Source organism: Panthera pardus, unplaced genomic scaffold (assembly GCF_024362965.1).
Source record: "Panthera pardus isolate Hobbes unplaced genomic scaffold, ASM2436296v1 HiC_scaffold_8, whole genome shotgun sequence".
Taxonomy (NCBI): Eukaryota; Metazoa; Chordata; class Mammalia; order Carnivora; family Felidae; genus Panthera; species Panthera pardus.
In genome coordinates this window covers 69,997,287-70,020,059 of record NW_026527013.1, presented here as the reverse complement: position 1 = coordinate 70,020,059, position 22,773 = coordinate 69,997,287, and the positions used below count along the sequence as shown (strand labels likewise).

The 22,773-nt window shown below is 43.9% G+C and overlaps 1 protein-coding gene across 1 annotated transcript in view; it reads left to right on the top strand.

Moving 5' to 3' along the window:
• The window catches only part of VOPP1 (VOPP1 WW domain binding protein), a 110,213-nt gene extending 88,290 nt beyond the window's left edge, over nucleotides 1-21,923 (top strand). The window contains exon 5 of the mRNA XM_019451044.2: nucleotides 19,300-21,923. Coding sequence (XP_019306589.1) covers nucleotides 19,300-19,490 — 191 coding nt within the window. The 3' untranslated portion in view covers nucleotides 19,491-21,923. The remainder of the gene's footprint in view (nucleotides 1-19,299) is intronic.
• The last annotated feature ends 850 nt before the right edge of the window (nucleotides 21,924-22,773 follow it).

Below are 22,773 nucleotides of genomic sequence, written 5' to 3'. Positions count from 1 at the left end.
CGTCCTCCTGGGTAGGGAGGAAAGATAGACTTCACTCATTCATTCAGACATTAGCTAACTTGGCAGCAGCCGCTGTGTTCACACAGGAGGAGGGGTGTGATGAAGACGTCCACACTGCTGCCCTTTCACAGCTTGTGGCACGAAGGGTAGGATGGGGAAGAGGGTCAGAGGTACAGGCTTCCAGTAATAAGGTAAGTAAGTTCATGGTGACTATAGTTAACAATACTTTACTGCATATTTGGAAGCTGCTAAGAGGGTAGATCTTAAAAGTTCTCATCACAAAGGAAAAAATATATATGTAACCACGCAAAGTGATGGATGTTAGATAACTTTGTGGTGATTCTTTTACAATGCATACGTATATATCAAATCATGATGTTTATATCTTCAACTTACACAATGCTTTGTGTCAGTTATACCTCAGTACAACTGGAAGGAAAAAGGAACTTTGAGAACAATCAGAAAAAAAACATAAAAGCCATGGTAAAGCAGAGTTGTGGGTCTGAAGGAGAGCAGGCAGGGCCTGGATTTCAGGAAGGTCTGAGTGGTGGCCTGAACTGAACATGGTGCCCACAGGATGAATGTGGGGACCGGGGAGGAATGGGGGCTGCCAAGAAAATGATGTCTCTTCTTTATGGGATATTATGTGGTCACCAAAGTTAATGGTCAAAATCAAGGCCATGTAACTAGCCAGACAACTGTAAAGCCATGTTCAGGGAAGAGGGCAGTGGGTGACGTGTTATTTTGAGTAGTTGATTCCGACTGTGTAATCGCACAAACGCATAGAGAGGGATCAAAGAGAACAGTCAGTAATGACATCGGGGGTGTTAATGCGATCTGAGTTTTCTTGAAAGATGGTTTGCTTTAATACTGGTTAAGTGACTAATACTGATTTAAAAAGATAGAAGATGCAGCATTCCATCCAGTATTCCACTGGGAGATACATTTTTCTTCCTTTCCAGCAGTGCATTTATGGTGAATTTGTTGATGGTTTCCTGACTGTTCTAATGTCTCAATCTTGTACCAAATCTATGTCTCAATCTTGTACCAAATCTGTCAACCTGCAGTGACTCTAGTGGTCTGACTGAATGACCCCAACTGCAGGAAAATGGAAATAGTGGGGAGTGTGTTTTGACAGTTTAATAACCTTCCAAACCAGGGCTGAGACACAAACAGAGCTGCTTCAGTTCTGGGGCAGCCTGTTTTAGAGCCAGGGGAATAAGCATAAGTGTTCAATGTGACGGTGCTTCAGGTATGTGGAGACGGTGATGAGACAGCCCTGCAGTCACCTGTCGCCATCTCTGACCTCTGCAGCTCTAAGGTGTTCATGGTTTACTTTCCAAAGAAACAGTGGGTGAAGAGACCCAGGTGGGTCGGGGGTGGGAGGGACCCTGTGCTTCCCCAGGCCTCTCAGCCATTCCCCTCTACTCTGTTGCTCTCGGGCACCCCCTTCAGGATGAAATTAGTTTAGAATTTATGTTTTTGGTGAAAGAAAGTAACTGGAAATCTTTAAGTTATTTGTTTTAAAAGTCACAAATGCCTGTGTACTGATACTGATATACTTTTCACAGCTACCAGGGTTCTCCTTACCAGTTCATCCCAATGGCAGAAGGTGACTAGGTGACCAGATAATTAGGGTTGGTGAAGAGGGGTGGTTTGAGATCGGTTTCATCTAGTGAAGCCCAAGAATTATTGCCTCACAGCATGGAGTTCCTCCTTGATACTTTTTTCCCAGAAAGCTCCATGTGTCTGTCTGATTTTCTGCCTGTGTGTCTCACTCTTTCTGCCATTGTTACTCTGATAATTCTTTCGAACTCTGATGCCACCTTTTTTTTTCTATGACAACTTAATTGCTATTTCTTACCATTTGCATTACTCAGTTCATATAAAGTAGATACATCTAGAGTGTTCTCCCATATAAAAATGGGAGTTTAATTTTTTTCCCGCCATTTGAAAATGTGAGGTTTTTGTTCCCTCCATAAAAGCATTTACTATCTTTAGCTACTAGAGATAGATAACACACTTCACACAGAGTGCAATTCAAAAGGAAAGGCCTTTTTTATAGCCTGTCCTGTTGGTAGGCAGCTCATGTTGTTACTTTAATAATGACAGCATTCCCATCTATAATCTTTGATCACCGGGGACAGAAACTTCTAGCACAGTTAAGTCTCCTGCTTCTTATTCTGCACTCTGCCAATGACAGAGAGAAGACAGAGTCTGAGCACCCAGTCCACGTTCGTAAAAACTGTTCCTACCTCCGGGAGGACGACACAAGTCTGAAGTATGTTCCTTACATGGTTCCAGCATGCAGAGCTGGTCAGACAGACTGTCCCCACCCCCTTTGCTTGCAGTTAAGGTCCTTAGCTTACCTTTCAGGTCTGCTTCTTCACCTGTCCAGGCCACCTCCCCGGTCTGTCATCGTGAACTTTTCTCCCTAAATTCTTTGAAATGACTTTAGTCATTTCAGAGTTGAAGGACACACTTGGGTCAAACTAGACAGAGGGCAGAGAGGTGGCAGAGAGGTCCCCAAATGACGGTGTGTACCCACACAGTTTCCTTCTGTCACCTGCCAAATGTGTTTTTAGCACAGGTGCCATGTGTTAAGTGCTGTGCTTAGCCTCAGTGCCATACAGTGGATATTAAACAGATGCCCCTGCCTCTGGGCTCCTGAAGGACAGCGAGATGGTGTGATGGCAGCAGGAACTCCTGACCTCTGCTCTAGTAGAAAAACGTGGAAGCTATAGATCCCACAGTTAAAAATGATGAAGTTTGAAATTCTTTCTCTCTTATTTTACACATTTGGGTCGTCTGTGGAACTTCAGCCAAAATCCAACGTGCATTTTCCATTTGACCTGCCTTTTACCTTTTCAGTTGACCTTTTATAAACTTTTAGTGTCCTCTAATACATTTTCTATTTTTTTTTTAGACTTTTAATGTCTCAGGGAGGTACTTTCAAATGATGTGAGATATGGTTTTGCTGTCTGCTGTTTGTTGTATATTGATATTTTAACCCTTACATCTCTGTGGAGGAAAAGCTGTCTGGTGGGAAGGTAGGCTGGCTACTCATTTGAGACCCTTGAAGGTAATCATTATTCCTGAAAAAAAAATGAGCTTAGCACTGGGTTTGTGGCCGACAGGGATGTTTTATTAGCTCCAAAAAAGGAGGAGAGAAAATCCTATGAAGTGACTGACAGAATCCTACCGGTCATTGGGTTCGAGCCCGCCTTCCAGCTGATGAGCCAGTTCTCTGTGCTCTGTTCCCCACCCCCAAACTGGCCTCCCATTTGTCACCAGACGCTGCAGTGAAAGAAAGTCAGCTCCAGTGTTACTTTTGCCATCCGTGGGTGACTCTGCCCAGCATTTTTGTTTGTGAGGCTTCTCCAAACCAGGGAAGCACATGATAAGGTGGGAAGAGGAAACAGCATGTCTGTCCCAGGTTCGGTTGATAACGACTGGCAGAGGTGTAGACAGCAGGGACAAAAGGAACACCACTATTGAGTTTGATGGTTTATTATACATGTTTGTAGTGTTTACTCTTGGGATTAAGAGTAACATGTCCGCATTCTAAATCCGCATCAAAGATGGTAATAAACTTTTTTCATACATGTTTGTAGTGTTTACTCTTGGGATTAAGAGTAACATGTCCGCATTCTAAATCCGCATCAAAGATGGTAATAAACTTTTTTCAAAGACAAGAGAAACATGGAGGAGTTATAAAAGCAAACTATGATGGCAGTAGAAGACTACCTACAATATATATTACAGTGACTCTAAATGTGTTAAAGTATCATCAGGTTGTGTTAGAAACCCAACTTCTTACTGCTTTAAAGAGAGACGAAGAATGTAACAGAAAAGGAATAGGAATTCCTTAGGGGGTGTTTAGCAGAGAAGTAGGATGATCAAAGGTGATTTGACAGCAGCGGTGGCCTGGGCGAGGGTGGTGGCAACAGAGCGGCGTGGGGTCCTTCTGGGCTTAGAGCTCACAGGACCTACGGAAGAGTTCAGGTGAAGGGAGGGACCTAATCTCTTTATGACTCCGATTTCTCTTCTGAGACGGAGAATAATAATATGTTATGAAGGTCAACAGGTACTTCTAAAGTGTCTAGTTCTTGCTACTCAAAGCTGGGGCTGGTGGCATAAGTGCCTCCCTAGGAGCTTGTTAGGAGTGCGGACTCTCTCGTGGTCCCCCAGACGACCTGCTGCGTCAGCATCTGCATTTTAACAAGATCCCCAGTGAGTAGAATAGGACCGCACAGGGGAGTACTAGGTGTTGGATAAGGAACAAAATGCGGGGGCCAGTGATGGCAATAAGTAATCTCATAGAAGCTAAACGTCAAAACCTGTGGAGGAACCATTGAGATCCACAGGACCGGAGTAGAATTTAGTCCATGTGTCTGCTGGGCTGATGTGACGGCCATTGTTCTTTTTCTGCCTTGTGTTCTAGGATTTGCTCTGTGGAATACCACTTACCACTGAATTCTTAGCAGTTACTTTGGCTTCTGTTTCAAAACATTGTCAGAAGTGAGCAAAACTACTTTCTTCCCTCAACTTCTGATTTATACAACCAGGAAAGAAAAAGTCAAGACTTATGGTGGAAGGGTTTTTTTTTTTTTTTTTTTTTTCCTACTTAACCTTGCTCACAAAGCTTGGTGACACATTGGGGCCCCAGCGTTCACGTGTGTCTCAGCTGTGTTTCAACTGCGTCATCTCTATAAAACCCTGACGGGTCAGGATGAAATTATTAGGTACCTAATACAGATATTCCTTTTAACTCCTTCCCCCTCCTCCCAAAGAAGCAGTAGATTAAGCGCCCCCCCCCCCCCGTTTTCTTTGTGATGGGTAATACATCCAAGTCAGTTCTTCTCCTGGTTCCCTTCTTTCAGCTTACCGATATTTTTTACCAGCTATTTATCTTTGAAGACATAATCCATGATTTTCTGAATATATACACATATATAAAGGAAGCCTTTTTCACACTATTAAGATAATCGTGTATTGTGAAGACATAACTTGAGTTATGTGTATTGAATAACTTCAAGTGTGTGAAACAAACACTTAGAAATGAGAGGAAAGAATGTGGAGTGCCCTTGCATTACTATTGACTTGATCGAAGTATAAAAATTAACGGAGCACTTAAAAGAATTTATTGAATTGTACACCACAAAGAAAATCAGGGTAGGTTTACAAAAGCAGAAATCACATACCTCAGGGTCTGGGCTAGGATGCTCTCGGGTTCATTTCTGTCTTCATGCCTCTCTATCAGATCTTGGGAATGTGACTCAGTTTCCCTAAGCTTCAAGCTCCTGACTGTGAGGCTGAGATCGTAAGAGACCTTCTTAGGGTGATTGTGTATGAGTTGATCCGTAGACTCTGCTTAGCTCCAGGCCTGAGGCAACGCTCCCTAAGTGGCAGTAATTGCTTCTCCTACTGTTTCTAAACCTTGTAGTTTTAATAAATCTATAAATGAGCAAATAAGTCATCTGCTCCCACTTGGGAATAAAAGAATACCCCCTACGTCATTAGCTGAGCAAATGAAGGAGAGAAGTGAGGGAGGACCCCGAGGGCCTGGTCTTCACCCCACCACATCCCAAGCCTCCCCACCCAATCTTCCCAACTCAGCAAGGGGATAGTCTGTTCTGCCAGTTGCTCAGGCTAAAAGCCATCATGACAGTTTCTTTTGTCTGCCCCTCTCCTGCTGCCTCCTTTTATCCAGATTACCATAGGAGCCTCCTCACTAGCCTTCTTGCTTCCCCCTTCTCCAGCTTTGGTCTGTTTCCAACAAAGCAAATGGTCAAAGAGAGGTCCCGGCTTCTACTCACAACTCTCCAGAGGCCACCCCCCCAACTCCCCTGTTCACAGTCAGAGGCCCTTACGGTAGCCAATGAGGCTCCTCTCTGTCTCTTACGTCTCCCCCTCCTGCTACTCTTCCGTTCCCACATACCTCTCCTGCTCCTGTCCTCCCGGCTCATTCCACTCCCACCACACACTGGCCTTTGCTTTACCTCAAACCTACTGGGCTCTGATGTTGGTGTCTTTTGCACTGTGATTTCTTCTGCCTAAAAGACTTTGTGTCCATCTAAACCCACCCTGCCATGTATACGTGGTGTGCTTCCCATCACCCTCCCCCACTGCACTCATGGTACGCTCCTTCATAACCCTCACCCCAGGTTCACATGGTGTGCTCCCCCATCCTCCTCCTTCTAGGTACACATGGCTGCTCCCCAATCACCTGCTCCCCCAGCACGTACCTGTGGTGTACTCCTCATCACCTACTGCCCCCAGCTACACATGGCTGCTCCCTCATCACCCTCCCCCACCATTTACACATCGTATACTCCCCCACATACATCTCCTCCATCACCCTCACCCCAGGTGCAAGTGGCCCCGTGTGGCTCCACTTAGGTACAGATTTTTTTTCGATACATAAAGTACAGTACTGTAAACGTATTTTCTCTTCCTTGTGACATTCTTCTAACCTTTTCTCCAGCTTACTTTATTGTAAGAATGCAGTATATAATACACATAACATACAAAATATGTGTTAATTGACGGGCTTTGTTGTCATTGAGGCTTCTAGTCAACAGTAGGCTATTACTAGTTAAGTTCCAAGGGAGTCAAAAGTTATGCACGGATTTTAACTGCACAGGCAGTCGGTGCTCGTCACCTTGGTGTTGTTCGAGGGTCAACTGTATTTTGGAATTTTTAAGTCTCTTGAAGGCTTGTCACTTACAGGGAAGAGTTGGAGGGTAAATTACAGTTCACCTGGTCAGTTTCAGCTCTCAGCTCAGTGGCAGCTACCGGTCCTCAACTCAGGCCCCTTGAAAGGCCGCTGGGCACATATTCCTTGGGGAGCTTGCACATAGCAAGCAGGAGCAGGGTGGGCAAAGGGACCCTGTCCTCCAAATATAGGTACTGTGCACTCTGATGGTGTTTGCTGCTACTGACTAAAGAGGCAGGCAGCCCCTGTCACACCTCCCCACGCTGTTGCAAGTGTCTCCCTGCTCTGGCTGAGGTGGCCTCCAGGGCACTTATGTGGCCAGTGCCCTTCTCCCCATCCCTTCCTTTTTCACTTTTTCCCCTTTAAGAGCTAGGCAGTAAAGACCAGGATGTTCCAAACCAACTGCATACACCAGAAAAGTTAGAAAGAGAGCGTGCATCCCAGGGAAAAGCTCAGAAATGACCTGAGAAGTCCATAAGTTTATGTTTCAGGCTTATTCTCAGCACAGAGACAGGCTACAAGAATTAACTTTATAAAATAAAAATAAAAATATTAGCAAAACAACAGTAAACTGTCGGGAAGGAGAGGAGGACCACATTATTAGATTCAAATGTCTGATGTTCAACAACAACAAAAATCACAAATCATACAAAGAAACAGGAAAGTATGGTCCATTCAAGGCAAAAATTAAATAAAGAGACTGTTCCTGAAAAATACCTAATGGTACATCTGCTAGACAAGTCTTTAAAATACGTGTCTTAAAGGTGCTCAACAAAAACAAATAGCTCAAAGAACTACAGGAATATGTGGAGAAGGTCAAGAAAACAATGTATAAAAAAATGGAAATATCATTAAAGCAATAACCTAAAAAGATAACAACAAGGAATTCTGGAGCGAAAAAGTACAATAAGTGAAATGAGAAATTTACCACATGGATTCAAATACAGATCTGAACAAGCAGAAGGAACAATCAGGGAACTGAAGACAGGACAATGGAATTGATCAGGTCTGAGGGACAGAAAGAACAAAGATTGAAGAAAAGTGGACAGAGCCTAAGAGTCTTGTAGGGCACCATCAACCAGACCAACATATGCATTGTAGAAGTGTCAGAAATAGAAGAGAGAGAAAAAGGAGCACAGAGAATATTTGAAGAAATAATGTTTGAAAACTTCCAAAATTTTATGAAAAACATGAATATAAACATCCAAGAAGCTGGACAAACTCCAAGTAAGAGGAACTTAGCCACACCAAGGCACATTATGATCAACCTTTCAAAAGTCAGAGACCAAGAGAGAATATTGAAAGCAACAAGAGAGAAGTGAATCATCACATACAGTGGATCCTCAATAAGACTGTAAGCATATTTCTGTTTTTTTTAATGTGAGTTTTTTTTTTTTTTAATTTACATCCAAGTTAGCATATAGTGCAACAATGATTTCAGGAGTTGATTCCTTAATGCCCCTTATCTATTTATCCCATCCCCCCTCCCACAACCCCTCCAGTAACCCTCTGTTTTCCATATTTAAGAGTCTCTTATATTTTGTCCCCCTCCCTGTTTTTATATTATTTTTGGTTCCCTTCCCTTGTGTTCATCTGTTCTGTGTCTTAATATCCTCATGTGAGTGAAAGCATATGATATTTGTCTTTCTCTGACAAATTTCACTTAGCTTACTACCCTCTAGTTCCATCCACATAATTGCAAATGGTAAGATTTCATTCTTTTTGATTGCCGAGTAATACTCCATTGTGTGTGTGTGTGTGTGTGTGTGTGTGTGTGTGTGTACCATATCTTCTTTATCCATTCATCCATCGATGGACATTTGGGCTCTTTCCATACTTTGGCTATTGTTGATAGTGCTCATAAGCAGATTTCTTATCAGAAACTATAGAGGCCAGAAGGCAATGAACTAATATATTCCAAGTGCTAAAAGAAAAAAATCTGTCAACCAAGAACGCTGTATCTGGGCAAAACCTTCCTTCAGAAGTGAGGAAGAAACTGGGGTTCCTGGGTGGCTCAGTCAGGTAAGCGTCCGACTTCGGCTCAGGTCATGATCTCACGGCTCGTGAGTTGGAGCCCCACGTCAGGCTCTGTGCTGACAGCTCAGAGCCTGGAGCCCACTTCAGATTCTGTGTCTCCCCCTCTCTGCCCCTCCCTCACTCACCTCTGTCTCTGTATCCTTCAAAAATAAATAAACATTAAAAAATTAAAATTAAAAAAAAAGTGAGGAAGAAACTAAGACGTTGCCAAATAAACAAAAGCTGAAGGCGTTTGCAGCCAGTAGACTTGCGCTGCCAGAAATGCTCAAGGGAATCTTGCGAGGTGAAATGAAAACACACTAGAGAGTAACTCGAAGCCATACGGAGAAATAAACATCTCAGAAAAGGTAAATGCCTTGGCAATTGTAAAAAAGTATTATTGTAACTATTGTTTGTAATGCACTTTTTGTTTTCTACACTGTTTAAGAGACTAATAAATTTAAAGAAAAAATGATTATTAGTGTAAAAACTAACATTAATGTAACATCAGTTTGTAACTTAAAATTTTGTTTTCTATATAATTTAAGAGATGAATGCAATTATGGAAAGAGCCTAAATGTCCATCAACTGATGAATGTATAAAGAAATTGTCTATATACACAATGGAATACTATGTGGCAATGAGAAAGAATGAAATGTGGCCTTTTGTAGCAATGTGGATGGAACTGGAGAGTGTTATGCTAAGTGAAATAAGTCATATAGAGAAAGACAGATACCATATGTTTTCACTCCTATGTGGATCCTGAGAAACTTAACAGAAGTCTGTGGGGGAGGGGAAGAAAAAAAAGAGGTTAGAGAGGGAGGGAGACAAAGCATAAGAGAATCTTAAAAACTGAGAACAAACTGAGAGTTGATGGGGGGTGGGTGATGGGTATTGAGGAGGGCAGCTTTTGAGATGAGCACTGGGTGTTGTATGGAAACCAATTTGACAATAAATTTCATATTTAAAAAAAAGAGATGAATGCATTTAAAATAAATAATTATTTATGTTTTAGGGTACATCACATATGAAGATGTAATTTTGTGACATCAGCCATTGAAAGGGAAGGGACAGAATTGTAAAGGAGCAGAATTTGTGTATGTTATTGAAATTAAGCTGGTATAAATTCAAATCACAGTGTTTAAAATTTTTTAAAGTTGTTTTTTTTTTTTTTTTTTTTTTTTTTTTTTTTTTTTTTTTTGTGAGAGAGGAACAGAGTGAGAGCAGGAGAGGGGTAGAAAGAGAGGGAGACACAGAATCTGAAGCGGGCTCCAGGCTCTGAGCTGTCAGCACAGAGCCTCATGCGGGGCTTGAGCTCATAAACCATGAGATCATGACCTGAGCTGAAGTCAGATGCTCAGTCGACTGAGCCACCCTGGCGCCCCCAAATTACAGTGTTTTAACATTAGAGTGTTTCATATAATCTCCATAGTAACCACAAAGAAATAGCTATACAATATACACAAAAGGAAATGAGAAAGGAATTAAGCAGTTCACTACAAAAAAATCAACTGAAAACAAAAAAAAGATGGTAATGGAAGAAATGAGGGACAGAAAAACTATAAGGCATATAGGAAACAAATAGCATGAACAGAAGTCTTTCCTTATTAGTGAATACTTTAAATACAAATGAATGAAACCCTTCAATCAAAAGAGATTGGAAGAATGGATAAAAACACATGATCCAACTATATGCTGTCTACCAGAGACTTTTTCAGGTCCAATGACACAAACAGGTTGAAAATGAAAGGAAGAAAATGTATTCCATGCAAACCGTACCTAAAAGAGAGCAGGGGTGGCTATATTAATATCATGCAAAATAAATTTAAATAAAAAAAGTCTTAAGAGACAAAGGATATTCTATATTAAGAAAAAATTCAATACAGCAAAAACTGACAGAATTGAAGGGAGAAATAGCCAGTTGTACTATAATAGTTGGAGAATAACGGATAGAAAAATCAGACAGAAGATAAGGAAATAGAGGACTTGAACAAAATAAATGAACTAGATCTAGCAGACATACAGAATACTCTACCCGACAACAGAATACACAGTCATACACACGAAACATTTTCCAGGGTGGACTGCATGTTAGGCAGCAAATGAAGTCTCAATAGATTAACAAAATATATATCATACAAAGTATTTTTTCTGACCACAACATGATGAAGTTAGAAATTGCTAACCAAAGGAAAAATGGAATATTCACAAAATTGTGAAATTAACACACTTTTAAACAACCAGTGGATCAAAGAAGAAATCACAAGGGAAGTTATAAAATACTTAGAGACAAATGAAAATAAAAACAAAACACAGCAAAACTTATGAGTCAGCAAAAGTGATGCTAAAGGGAAGAGAAACTTTATAGCTATACACAGATTAAAAAGCGAGAAAGACTTCAGCAACCTAAATTTATAACTTACAGAACTAGACAAAGAAGAACAGACTAAACACAAAACTAGCAGAAAAAAAGGAAATGATAAAAATAACAGCTAAATGAAATAAGAAAAATAAAAGGACAAATAAATAAAAAATTGGTTCTTCAAAAAGATCAATAGAATTGACAAACCTTTAGCTAGATGGACTAAGAAAAAAGAGAAGGCATAAATTACTAAAATCAGATGAAAGTGTAGGAGTGCCTGTGTGGCTTGGCCAATTAAGTGTGCAACTCTTGATCTCAGAGCTTAATCTCAGGTCCTGAGTTCAAGCGCCTCACTGGGCTCCGTGCTGAGCATGAAGACTACTTAAAGTAAGGGAGGGAGGGAGGAAAGAAATGAAAGTAGGGACATTTCTACCTTCTATAGACATTAAAGGATTATAAGAGAGTGCCATGAACAGTTGTACACCAAAAAAAAAAAAAAAAAAAAAAGGATTAGCTTGGTAAAAAGAACATATTTCCAGAAACACACAACCTACCAAGACTAAATCACAAACAAATAGAAAATTTGAATAGCCCTATAGTTACGAAGGAAATTGAGTCAGTAATCAGAAAATTCCCAACAAAGTAAAGCCCTGAACCTGGTGATTTCACTTGTGATTTTTACCAAAAATTTAAGGAAAAACCAGTAACAGTCTCTCTCAAACTTTCCCAAAAATTGGAGAGGAAGCAACTCTTCCTAACTCATTCTGTGAGGCCAGCATTAATAACCCTGACACCAAAGCCAGACAAAGACACTACAAGAAAAAATTACAGGTGATTATTGTCCCCAGTAGACATTGATGAAAAAACCCATGACAAAATACAAGCAGAGAGAATTCAGCAGTATTTTTAAATGACCAAATGGGACTTACTCCTGGATTGCAAAGATTGTTCAACTAATAAAAAATCAGTCAGTATAATACACCACATCAACAGAATGAAGGGAAAAAAAAAAAATATGATTATCTCAATTGATGCAGAAAAAGCATTTGATGAAATTCACCATTTTATGATAAAATACACTCAACAAACGGGGAATAGAAAGAAATAACCTCAGGGTGCCTGGGTGGCTCAGTCAGTTAAGCATCTGACTTTGGCTCAAGTCATGATCTCACAGTTCGTGAGTTCGAGCCCTGTGTCAGGCTCTGTGCTGACAGCTCAGAGCCTGGAGCCCGCTTCGGATTCTGTGTCTCCCTATGTCTCTGCCCCTCTCCCCCTCTCAAAAATAAATAAACATTAAAAAAAATTTTTAAAGAAGGAAACTACCTCATCAAAACAATAGAAAAAAAATCAAGGAAACCAAGAGCCAGTTTTTTTGAAAAGATAAAATTGGTAAACCCTCAGCCAGATTCATCAAGAAAAAAAGAGAAAGGACCCAAATAAATAAAATCAGAAACAAAGGAGAAGTAACAACTGACATTACAGAAATACAAAGGGTTATAAGAGAATACTACAAAAAATCATATGCCAACAAATTGGACAACCTGGAAGAAATGAATAAATTCCTGGAAACATATAATCTTCCAAAACTGAGTCACAAAGAAATAGAAAATCTGAACAGACCAATTACTAATAATGAATTTGAATTATCAATCAAAAAACTCCCAACAAATAAAAGCTTAGGACCCGATGGACTCACAGGTGAATTCTACCAAACATTTAAAGAAGACTTAATACCTATCCTCAAACTATTCCAAAAAATGGAAGAGGAAAGAGAGCTTACAAATACATTCTACAGGGCCAGCATTACCCCAATACCAAAACCAAAGACACCACACACACAAAAATAATAATAAAATAATAATAAAGAAAAGAAAACTGCAGATGATATGATCTCATATGCAGAAAATTCAAAAGATTTGGGTATGGGTGATTCAGTTGGTCAAGTATCTGACTCTTGATTACTGCTCAGCTCATGGGATCGAGCCCCAGGTTGGGCTCCATGCTGAGTGTGGAGCCTGCTGGAGATTCTCTCTCTCTCTCTCTCTCTCTCTCTCTCTCTCTCCCCCTCCCTCTGCCCCACTTCCCCACTCACACACTCTCTTTCTCTCTAAAATAAAAAAAAAAAAGAAAATTCTAAAGATTTGACAAAAAAAACTTCTAGGTATAATAAATGAATTCATCAAAGTATCAGGAAACAAGTCAACACAAAAATCAGTTAAATTTCTATACATAAGCAATGAATGATCTGACAAGGAAATTAAAAAAAAAAAACAATTCCATTTACAGTAGCAGTAAAACATAAAATAATTGAAAGTTTAACCAAGGAGGTGAAAGACTTGTACAGTGGAATCTACAAACATTGCTGCAGGAAATTTTAAAAGACATACATAAATGGAAACTGATCCCACGTGCATGGATTGGAAGACTTAATATTGTTGAAATGTCAGTACTACCCAAAGCATTCTACAGAGTCTGTGCAAACCCTTTCAAAATCCCAATGACGTTTTTTACAGAAATAGAAAAATCCATCAACCTCAGAGGACCCTGATTAGCCAAAAGAGCTTTGGGTTCCAGAGTTATGTGCCACAGAATCACGAGTACATTTTGGGGAATGTTTTTGAAATCACCTCTCTCAAGTCTGTGGACACATACCTGTTCTTGCCTGGCCTTCTCTCTCTGGTTTTCACACATGCAGTGAAGTGTTCCTTTTGCCCCTTATGCAGATGAGTCAGAACTGAGTCCGTCTCCTCAGTTTCTCTTCTCCATGGGAGCCTGAATGGTCAACCAAGTCAGTGTCTTGTCAGGACTCACTCTTTTAGCCAAAAGAGCAGAGATCTAGCAAATGTCTGCTGGCGTCGCTACCCGGCCAGGGAGCCTTTAGCGGCTCAGTGAGGGTCTATCCTCTGTTCCTGCTGCCCTTCCACCTCCACCACACTCTTTCCAGCATGTTCCATCCATGTGTTTGTCAAGTGTTTTCACCCAAGGGTTCATATTCCTGACGAATACATAATTTGTCCACCTTCTATCTGTTCTATTTCTTTAATATTCCAAGTGCCTCTCCAACTCCAATATTTCAGTCCCGTCCTAATTCCCAGCAATATCCAGGAGCTATTACTGTTAACATAAAAAATGCCAATTAAATTGGACACACTTGGGCACCTGAGTGACTCAGTCGGTTAAGCATCTGACTTCGGCTTAGGTCACCATCTCACGGTTCGTGGTTCAAGCCCTGTGTTGGGCTCTGTGCTGACTGCTCAGAACCTGGAGCCTGCTTTGGATTCTGTGTCTCCGTCTCTCTCTGCCCCTCCCCCGCTCATGCTCTGACTTTCAAAAGTGAATAAACATTAAAAAAGGGTTTTTTTTAAATAAATAAATACATAGGACACACTTGCCAGTGCTTCTTATTATCCTCCAGTGTGAGTGGCCCTGATGCACAGATACACAGCCCGACGCAGCCCCATGGCCTGTGACAGGGAATTCAGGTCATCATTGAATGCCTCTGTCCTCAGGAGTGATGGGCAGGGTTGGTGCAGGCTTGCGGAGCTGGGACAGCCTTTTCTTTCTATCATATCAGAAATAAGTGTTTCTTAGGAAACTGCCAAGTGTGCCCAGCACAGCAGAGTGGGGACAAAGTCCAGAGCTATGGCACCAGTCATCCCTCTTCAGCCGTTCATCTCACACATTTACGGAAAATCACATGGCAAGTGCCATTCTGGGCTCTGAGGGTTCCAAGATGAATGAGCCTATCCTCATGTGCAGGAGGCTCAGAAAATTACACTGCTCTGGAGGCAAAGAAGACAGGGTACCTAATCCAGCCAGAAAGGGAGGGGCAGGCGGTGAGATGGAGCTTCCTGGAGTTGGTGATTCTGGTCTGAGACTTGAAAGACAAGTGGGATTTAGCCGCACAAGAGGCTAGGATCGGGGTGGTGTGGAGACGGAGGAGTGTTCTGCATGTGGGACAGCCAGGAGATGCTCTCTGGTGAGGGTCAGGGAAGAGGTGAGCAGGATACAAGCAACCAGACTCTTGTTAGGAAGGGAAGAATAAGGCAGGGTGATAAGAAACAAGACTGAGGTAGGTAAGAACCTGATTATGGAGCGTCTGTTATCCCTCATAAGGGAACTTAGCTTATAGTCCCGTGAGTGAACTGGGGAATATGGCGACCTCGACCAAGAGAGGGAATAAATATAGGAAGTCTGAGTCATAGTGGAAAGGTTGAACTGCGTGCCTGCTCTTTAGGCAGGTTTGAGAGACCTGCCTAAACCTTGAGGAGATGGATGTAGGAAGTCAGGATATGGGCTCTGATTAAACTGAGAAAGCTGGCAAGAGCCCTGGAACTCGTGAGGGCTACCTCCAAGTGGGGGTAATTACAAAGACACGTGGAAGCTGTTGGGAATTGGGACAGCCTGGGGCTGGTAAGCTTTCCACATCTCGTGGGTCACATGGTCTTCCTGAGGCTATCTCCCCCTCTCCCTGCATGTTCACTCCAGTCTCTGCTGCCAGCCAGGTTCTTCTGCATCTCAAGTAAAGATTGGCCCAGCTCAGTTGACTTGTGACAGGATCACTGTTAATTAAGAAGGCTTGGCCACCAGACCATCCTTCGGCATAGGTGGGATGGTTCAACTTAGGATGAGCTGCTGTCAACTGATGTCTTTAAGATATTCTTACTCACCTTTGCTGAATCTAGAGTCCCTTCTCAAATCGTGCTGAGACTCTCAATGAGGGAAGAGATGATGGCATTAAAGAATGCAGTGACTTCAGTTCTCTGGAGACAAGACGATGTGCCAGGGATCAGAGTGCAGCCCAGGTGGGAAGCCTGTGTCATGACAGTTCTTAGTCAAGCCCTTGATTTGGAGGATAGAGATCACAATGTAAGCCCGTTAGGTCACTAGTCTTCTCTGGTTTTCCCATCCCTCTCTAGCCTGAACTTCCAACCCCCCGTTCATCACCCTCTTGTGAGAGACACTTGTCCCAGCAGAAAGAGACTAGGCTTTCCAGTACATTCTTGTGTTCAATCCTGGTGCTTCCAAATATCAGCTGTGAGGCTTTGGCAAGTTACTTCATCTTCCTGAGCCTCCGTGTCCTCAAGAATATGTATAAAATTCTATCGGATCCCGTTTCTGTCCCCTTACTGTCCCCCTACCATACCCATATAACATGTATGCATACCCATGTGTACATACATGTAATACAAATGTAATAGACATTGGCATTGCAGACGCTCGATGCTTGAAACAGAAGGGGCAGCTATGAGGCTGACATGGTCTAACTCACCTCTCTGAATCCTTTCCTCTCCGACTAGCGTAGAAACAGTCTTCCTGTAACTCCAGCTTCTTCACAGAATTCTCTGTATGTTTTCTTTCTCTGACCGCACCATCTGCCACGACCCTTCAGTCCTGAAGGGCTATTTCTCTTCTCCCGTGTCCCACCTGCATAGGGTGAAGAGATGGTACCTGGCTTCCACCCTTGTTTGTAAAGTCCCTTTCACATTGAACTCCATGCCAGTGGGCTCTGTCACTCCTTGTCACTATTTTGCTACCATCTGTGGCCATCTCTTCTCTGAGGATTTGGGAATCTCTCTGCTCAAATAACCTAGCACCAGGTTCACTGCATATAGAGGTTTGCTGCTGGGAGCACCCCACTTCTCCTTCCCACGCAACCATGGGTCCCCCTGTGCTCCTTCTCAGAACTGCTGCCTGTACAGGTCTGTTTGCACATTCAACAGAACAAACCCGTGCCCTCTTGTGCACTAGGCTCTTTGCTAGGCAGTGGGCTGCAAATGTTGAACCAGACCTATGAGGTCCCTGCCTTCACTGAGCTTATGCTCTTCCTGGAAATCCTTTCTCTTTCCTGTAAATGTGTCCCTACACCCTTCAAACAACTGCAAGCATTTCCCATCCTTAAAAATACGTCTTTCTTCTTCCTGCTTCCTTGTCAGCTACCACCCACCCCCTCCTCTAGTCGTCTCCTTCCGTCCCCTGAACAGCCTTTTCCCCACTGCAGTTCGTGCCTGTCACTGTGCTAAAACTACCTATTGATGAGAAATCCCAAATACCAACCATATCCACTGAAAATTTGCAGTTCTTATTTTGACCTCTGTGAGGCACTATTGGCAAGTACCAGTCACTTCTTCCTTAAGGATTCTCCTTTCCCTTTGCTGCCATGACCCAACCCAGGCTTCACTGGGTGACGCTCTTTGTCCCCAGTCTCCTTTGTGTCCTTCTCCTCCACCTTCCATGCTTTGTGTTCTGTTCTGTCTTGAACGTTGGTCTTTGCTATGGTTCTCTTCTCAGCCATCTTTTCTCTCTCCCTGCACTCTTCCTGGGTGGGGGTAACCTAATCTATGTTTTTATTCCCACTTTTACACAGGAGTCTGGAAGCTGCCTCAGCTCCAGCAGGCCCAGCATGAAGCTTTCATTGGCCTTACCCTTCCCCTGCACCCTCTCTTTCCCCTGCACCCTCTCCTTCTCTGCACCCTCTCCCCTGCACCCCTTTCCCCTGGACCCTTCTCTTTCCCATGAACGTTCTCTTTCCCCTACACCCTCTCCTTGCCCTGAACCCTCTCTCCTACACTCTCACTTTCCCCTGCACCCTCTCCCCTGTATCCCCCTCCTTCTCCTGTACCACTCATTCCCCTGAACGCTCTCTTCTTCCTATAGCCTCCCATTCTCTCCTCCTCTTCTGCTCTCATAGTCAAAGAATTTCATCTGGTCTTTTCCAAACCAAAACAGTTGCTTGGCTTTTTAAAATCTTTAAGTAACTTTTTATTTGCATAAAATATACAGGGATCCAGAGATAAATAAGTCATAATCTCTATCCTTGGGAAACTCTTGGTCATGGCTGGTCACGGGCTTGTAAACAAATGCATCCCAAGCGTGTGGGATATGTACCGATAGAAGCAGGTGCTGTCTGTTGGACCATCCAGGTGTGAGATAAGGTGGCAGTTGATGAAGGTGGCATTTGTGACTTATTGCTCTCCTGCTGACACCCTGGGCATCCTCCCAGTAATCTGACCTTTATTCAATTAAACTGTGGCAAGACAGATTTGTGGGGGATGGGGAAAGGTGGAGGGTGGGGGTTGCCCTACCCAATCAATATGCATACAGGGATGACTTCACTGACACTCCCAGTATCTTTATGGCTTAAATGAGGCCTAACTCAAATAGACCTGAGTCTACCCACAAAATTAGCCTAGCCCAGGACATACCCAAAGCTCACATTTTTTCTCTATTTATATATTCAGTATTCTGTAGTGTTATCAACATGATCAGCGTAAGCATATCTAAAAAATAGACTCTACAACAGCAGCTCAAATATTTCTGCCCATTAAAATGAGAGTTCGGCTCGATCTGAGACAGCGTGTCCAGATTGTTCCCTCTTGTCTCCTTCTTCGCTCTCCACAATACCGTGTCCTGCACCCAGGCCTGCATCCCGTAGCCTTGCCCTTGGAGAGCTTCTCTTCCGGCAATGCCAAAGACAAATAGATTCCGTAGATGCATCCACCCACCCCTCCGGCTTCTGCTCCCATAGGTTGCCTCCCTGTCCATGAACTTGGGCTCACCCAGATGACAGGTAATCACCACCCTGATAAAATGTTAACCCAGCAGAAGGGAATGGAGACCACACTTCAGAATGTACCTCAGCAAACTGGGTTCTCAAGGGGTTTGTGGAGCTGCCAGCGATAATTCTGGCCAGGAGTCAGGAGACCAGGGTCCTCCTGTGGTAGATAGTTGCAAGGTGGCCTACTTTACTTGCCTGGCTTTCTTGACTCTAAAGTGTGCACGGGGCGGTCTGCGGGTAAGTTTTTAGCACATGCCTCCCCAGCTCTGTGCAGGGCTTCCTTGGTTTATCACTCAGGCTCTGGTTTAGTGACACTGGAGGCCCACCCACCCCCAACATGCCTGATCCCGTTACCGTCTGTCCTGTTGCATAGCCAGCCTGGTGAGTCTGTGTGTGCCCTTTCATCCATCTGCACCCCAGGACAGCAGGAGCGCCATGAGGCCAGGGACTCACGCGGGGCTCGTGCTTGTCACCTATCCCCATATCTGGGCATGCTAGCCCTCCATATGTGGCAGCCGAGTGAACTGTTGGCGTGGTGGTTCTCCATGGCCCCTTCAGCCTGGCCATGCCCTGGCCATGCCCTGGCCGTGATGGGCAGTGGGTTTTTTTTCTGCTGTCTCATATCCGCTCATCTGTCTTTTCAGGGGCCCAGCAGCCGGGGCTGCCATATTACACGGACCCTGGAGGACCAGGGATGAATCCTGCCGGGAATGCTATGGCGATGGCTTTCCAGGCCCAACCCAACTCACCCCAGGGAAGCACAGCCTACCCACCGCCCCCTTCTTACTGCAATACACCCCCGCCCCCATATGAACAGGTGGTGAAGGCCAAGTAGCAGGGTCACCTGCCTGTGCGACCTCACAGGGGAACAGGGAGGGGCACTGTCACTCCACCTCTCTGTCCCCAGCAACGTTTGCTTCCAGGAATTGTCTTCTGAGCCACTAAGGGCAAATTCCTCTTTGATACCTTCAAATCAAGCACAGCCCCCTTTCAAGTGTTCCATGGAGGACCGATATTTGAATTCACCCCGTGTCTCCTCTGTTACTTCTGTTTCTGATGTAATCTGAGCTCTGGCAGAGTGTGGACAGTCCCCGAGGGTTGACACCTTAGATCCTCGGGGAAGAGACTAAGGAGGATGAGGCAAGGCAGGGCTGGTGTGTGCAGGAGAACACAAGTGAGCACACGGAAGGGACCGCTGCTAGCCTTGACAGCTTCCTCCCAGGCACGCAGCAGGCAGCTCGTGGAAACGAGGCCCCACAGGCTCCACTCTTTGAGCCCCTCGTCCTGTGGGCCTTCCTCTTCAAGAAGCCGTTAGACTTGTGGTGTAGAAGAAACTTCTTAGCACTTTCTATCTCCGTTCACTTCCTAAGAATGAGGGAGGCCGCCCTTCTGCACAGCCAGGGCTGGAAGAGCTCTTTTCCTCAAGATGACAGGATCCAGAATCCGGCCAAGTTGGATGTCTACACTTACCTGAAAATGACTAAGGAAAGTTACTTAAGTTTATGAGGAATTTCTCTCTGCCTCAAACTGGGACATTGCATTTTATGTCCCAGAGCTCTTGGTCTGACTTGGCAGAAATAAAATGTTTCCCCGTTTTTTAGTGAGTTTGCGGACACTCCTGTAGAGAGAGTCCTGTCCTTTGAGGTCAGACTCAGAGTGTCTTCTCGGACCGGCAGCCACCCTCTGGCTTCGTCATGACCAGAGGTCTCCACACCCTTCCCCGAGGCAGCCCCGGCAGTGGGTTGTGATGGACATTTGCAAAGCAGAGAGGCACATCTGGCTGGGAAGTCACATCAACCCCTGGGAGAGAGGAATCCCAGCAGGGTCTGGCCGGCGGTTTTGAGCCTGGGGCAGCAGGCCCCTGCAGTGGTTTGTTTGATCTCAGCAGGAGTGTGTGTCTGACAAGGGGAAAGCTTGCTGGAAAAAAAAGAGGAATGCAAAATCCCAGGACTGCAGGAAGATCTTTTCAAAAAGTACAGAATAGATCTCACTGACAACTAAATCAACATTAGAATAGAAGATGTGGTTGGAAATGCAAATCCTGGCTAAGAAACAGATCTCACCCTGGGATCCAACAGTAGCCCTAGTCACCGGGATGCAGGGAGGTCCTGTTCCTCTGCAGTTAGTGATGCTGACAGTGCGTTTAAACCCAGATTGAGATCTGACCGGTTGTGTATAGGAAGGCAGAGCAGCCTAGCCAAGGTGGGTAGATCCCTGTGTGTGTTTAGTAGTGGGATAGGGTGGGGGGCAGGGGCTTATTTTTGTAATGAGCTAATTGGAGCCTCTTGCGAAATTGTTACGCATTGAACTCAAGCAATTTTGTTACTCATTGAACTTGAGCGTGGGAACATCCCGCTGCAGTGGATGCTGAGTCCCCCAGACCAGGAGTCCCTTTCCTACTGGGATCTCTGTATCAGGGGAGGGCGTGAAATCGGGATGGGGCCGCAGCGACGGCTCTGACTTACCTTCCCTCTAAAGATGGAGAGTCTGCCAGCCTCCCAGGGGATTCCACAGGAAACGCTTGGAGCCACACGAACACCGTTGGAAACACAGTTTATAAACACAGATGCTGCTGCTGGTGTCTTTCAGCCACCCTCCTGTGACCTCCGAACTCCTGTCCCGGACTGCAGTTCCTCCCCACACTGGAGTCCTGGATTCAAGTGAGACAACAAAGCACAACGTTGCCGTTTACAACCAAGGACAACCACAGGGGTCCAGAAGGTTCCTCTTCCTCCAGGTCATTCGTTTTGCACTTTTAGTTTGAATTTCTCCCTTCACTTTTTTTTTTTTTAATAAGCACAGTAAGAGATGCCCCTGGAATTGGATCCGGGTGCAGTTGAATAGGCACCCAAATATCCATGACTTAATTTTGTTTATCTTTTTTGATAGCAAATGATCTCAGAGACTGGATGATTTAGGTAGTGCTCAACCGCTTTGTATTCTGTGTTTGTGAAGAAAAATTTCGTTTTCCCTTGAACCTGGATGAGAACCCTGCTACAGTGAACACCCATACTGTGTGTAGAAATTCCACTTGTGGTGACATTTCCTGGCCATTCTCATTTCCTCTGTGCCGTCAGTGGACTGTGTCCCCCTCCCGGAGTGAGTCCAGCTCCTGGCGTGTTGATGTCTTAGAGAGTCAGTGGTTAGGAGTAAACCGGGAGCCAATCTGTGCTTGTGTTCTCTCTGCAACATTTGGCTTCTTTCGCTTTTCTGTTCTCTTTTGATAGGGTCCTGTTTCCTATGTATGCAAAATAAAAAATAAATTTGGGCACGTGCTTTGATTGTTTTTCTGGGAAGGGGAAAAGCAGGTGGAGATGATGTTTCTAATGAAGAAGGGCGTACAGAAGGTCCTGCTTCAGCCCGGTGGGGGTGGGGCGGAGTGGGGTGGGTGACCCACTCAACCTCAGGAGCCCCAGAAATTAGATGCTGTCAAAGAACATTTCAGGAAGGTTTGGTGCACCAACATATTTGAAAAATCTATCTAAGGAAAAAATTATCTGAAGTGGAAAGGCAGAAGCATTAATGAGCTAAACTCACAGGTGATACTAAGGTTAGTTATCCAAAGGGCCTGGATCTGCTTTCCATAGGTAGCTGATTTTAACGATGCTGCTCTGTGGGGTCAGAAACTGTATTTCTGTCACAGATCTATGGAAGGATATAGTTGCTACGGGCAAGCTGCATTTTAGATGAATCATTAATTGAGCTGATGTTTATAAAGAAGCATTTTGTCTGAAAACAGGACAGGAAATAAGCCAAAAGAGGTCACGCAGCTTGCTCATGGTGAAGTCTAGGCTAATTTACACACCTAACCTGGATACCTCATCAGGTCATCAAACTTCCCCCAGTAAACTGGAAGCAGCCTTATTTCCAAGTCAAAGGTCATGACTTGAGAAATGCAAACTGAGTGCAAACTTATATCTGTTCCTCCCAAATTTCACTGAACCTCAAAAAAACCTGTAGTGGCTTTCACGGTGAAAACGTACAAGAACAGAAATTCTGAGTGATTGCTGAAATAGAAGATGGCAGGGAGGATTGGTTGAGAAAACTTGAAGCTGAAAATGTTCAGAGAAGGTGGCTGGGGAGGTGAGAGCTTTACAGAGACTCCACAGTAAGGCCAG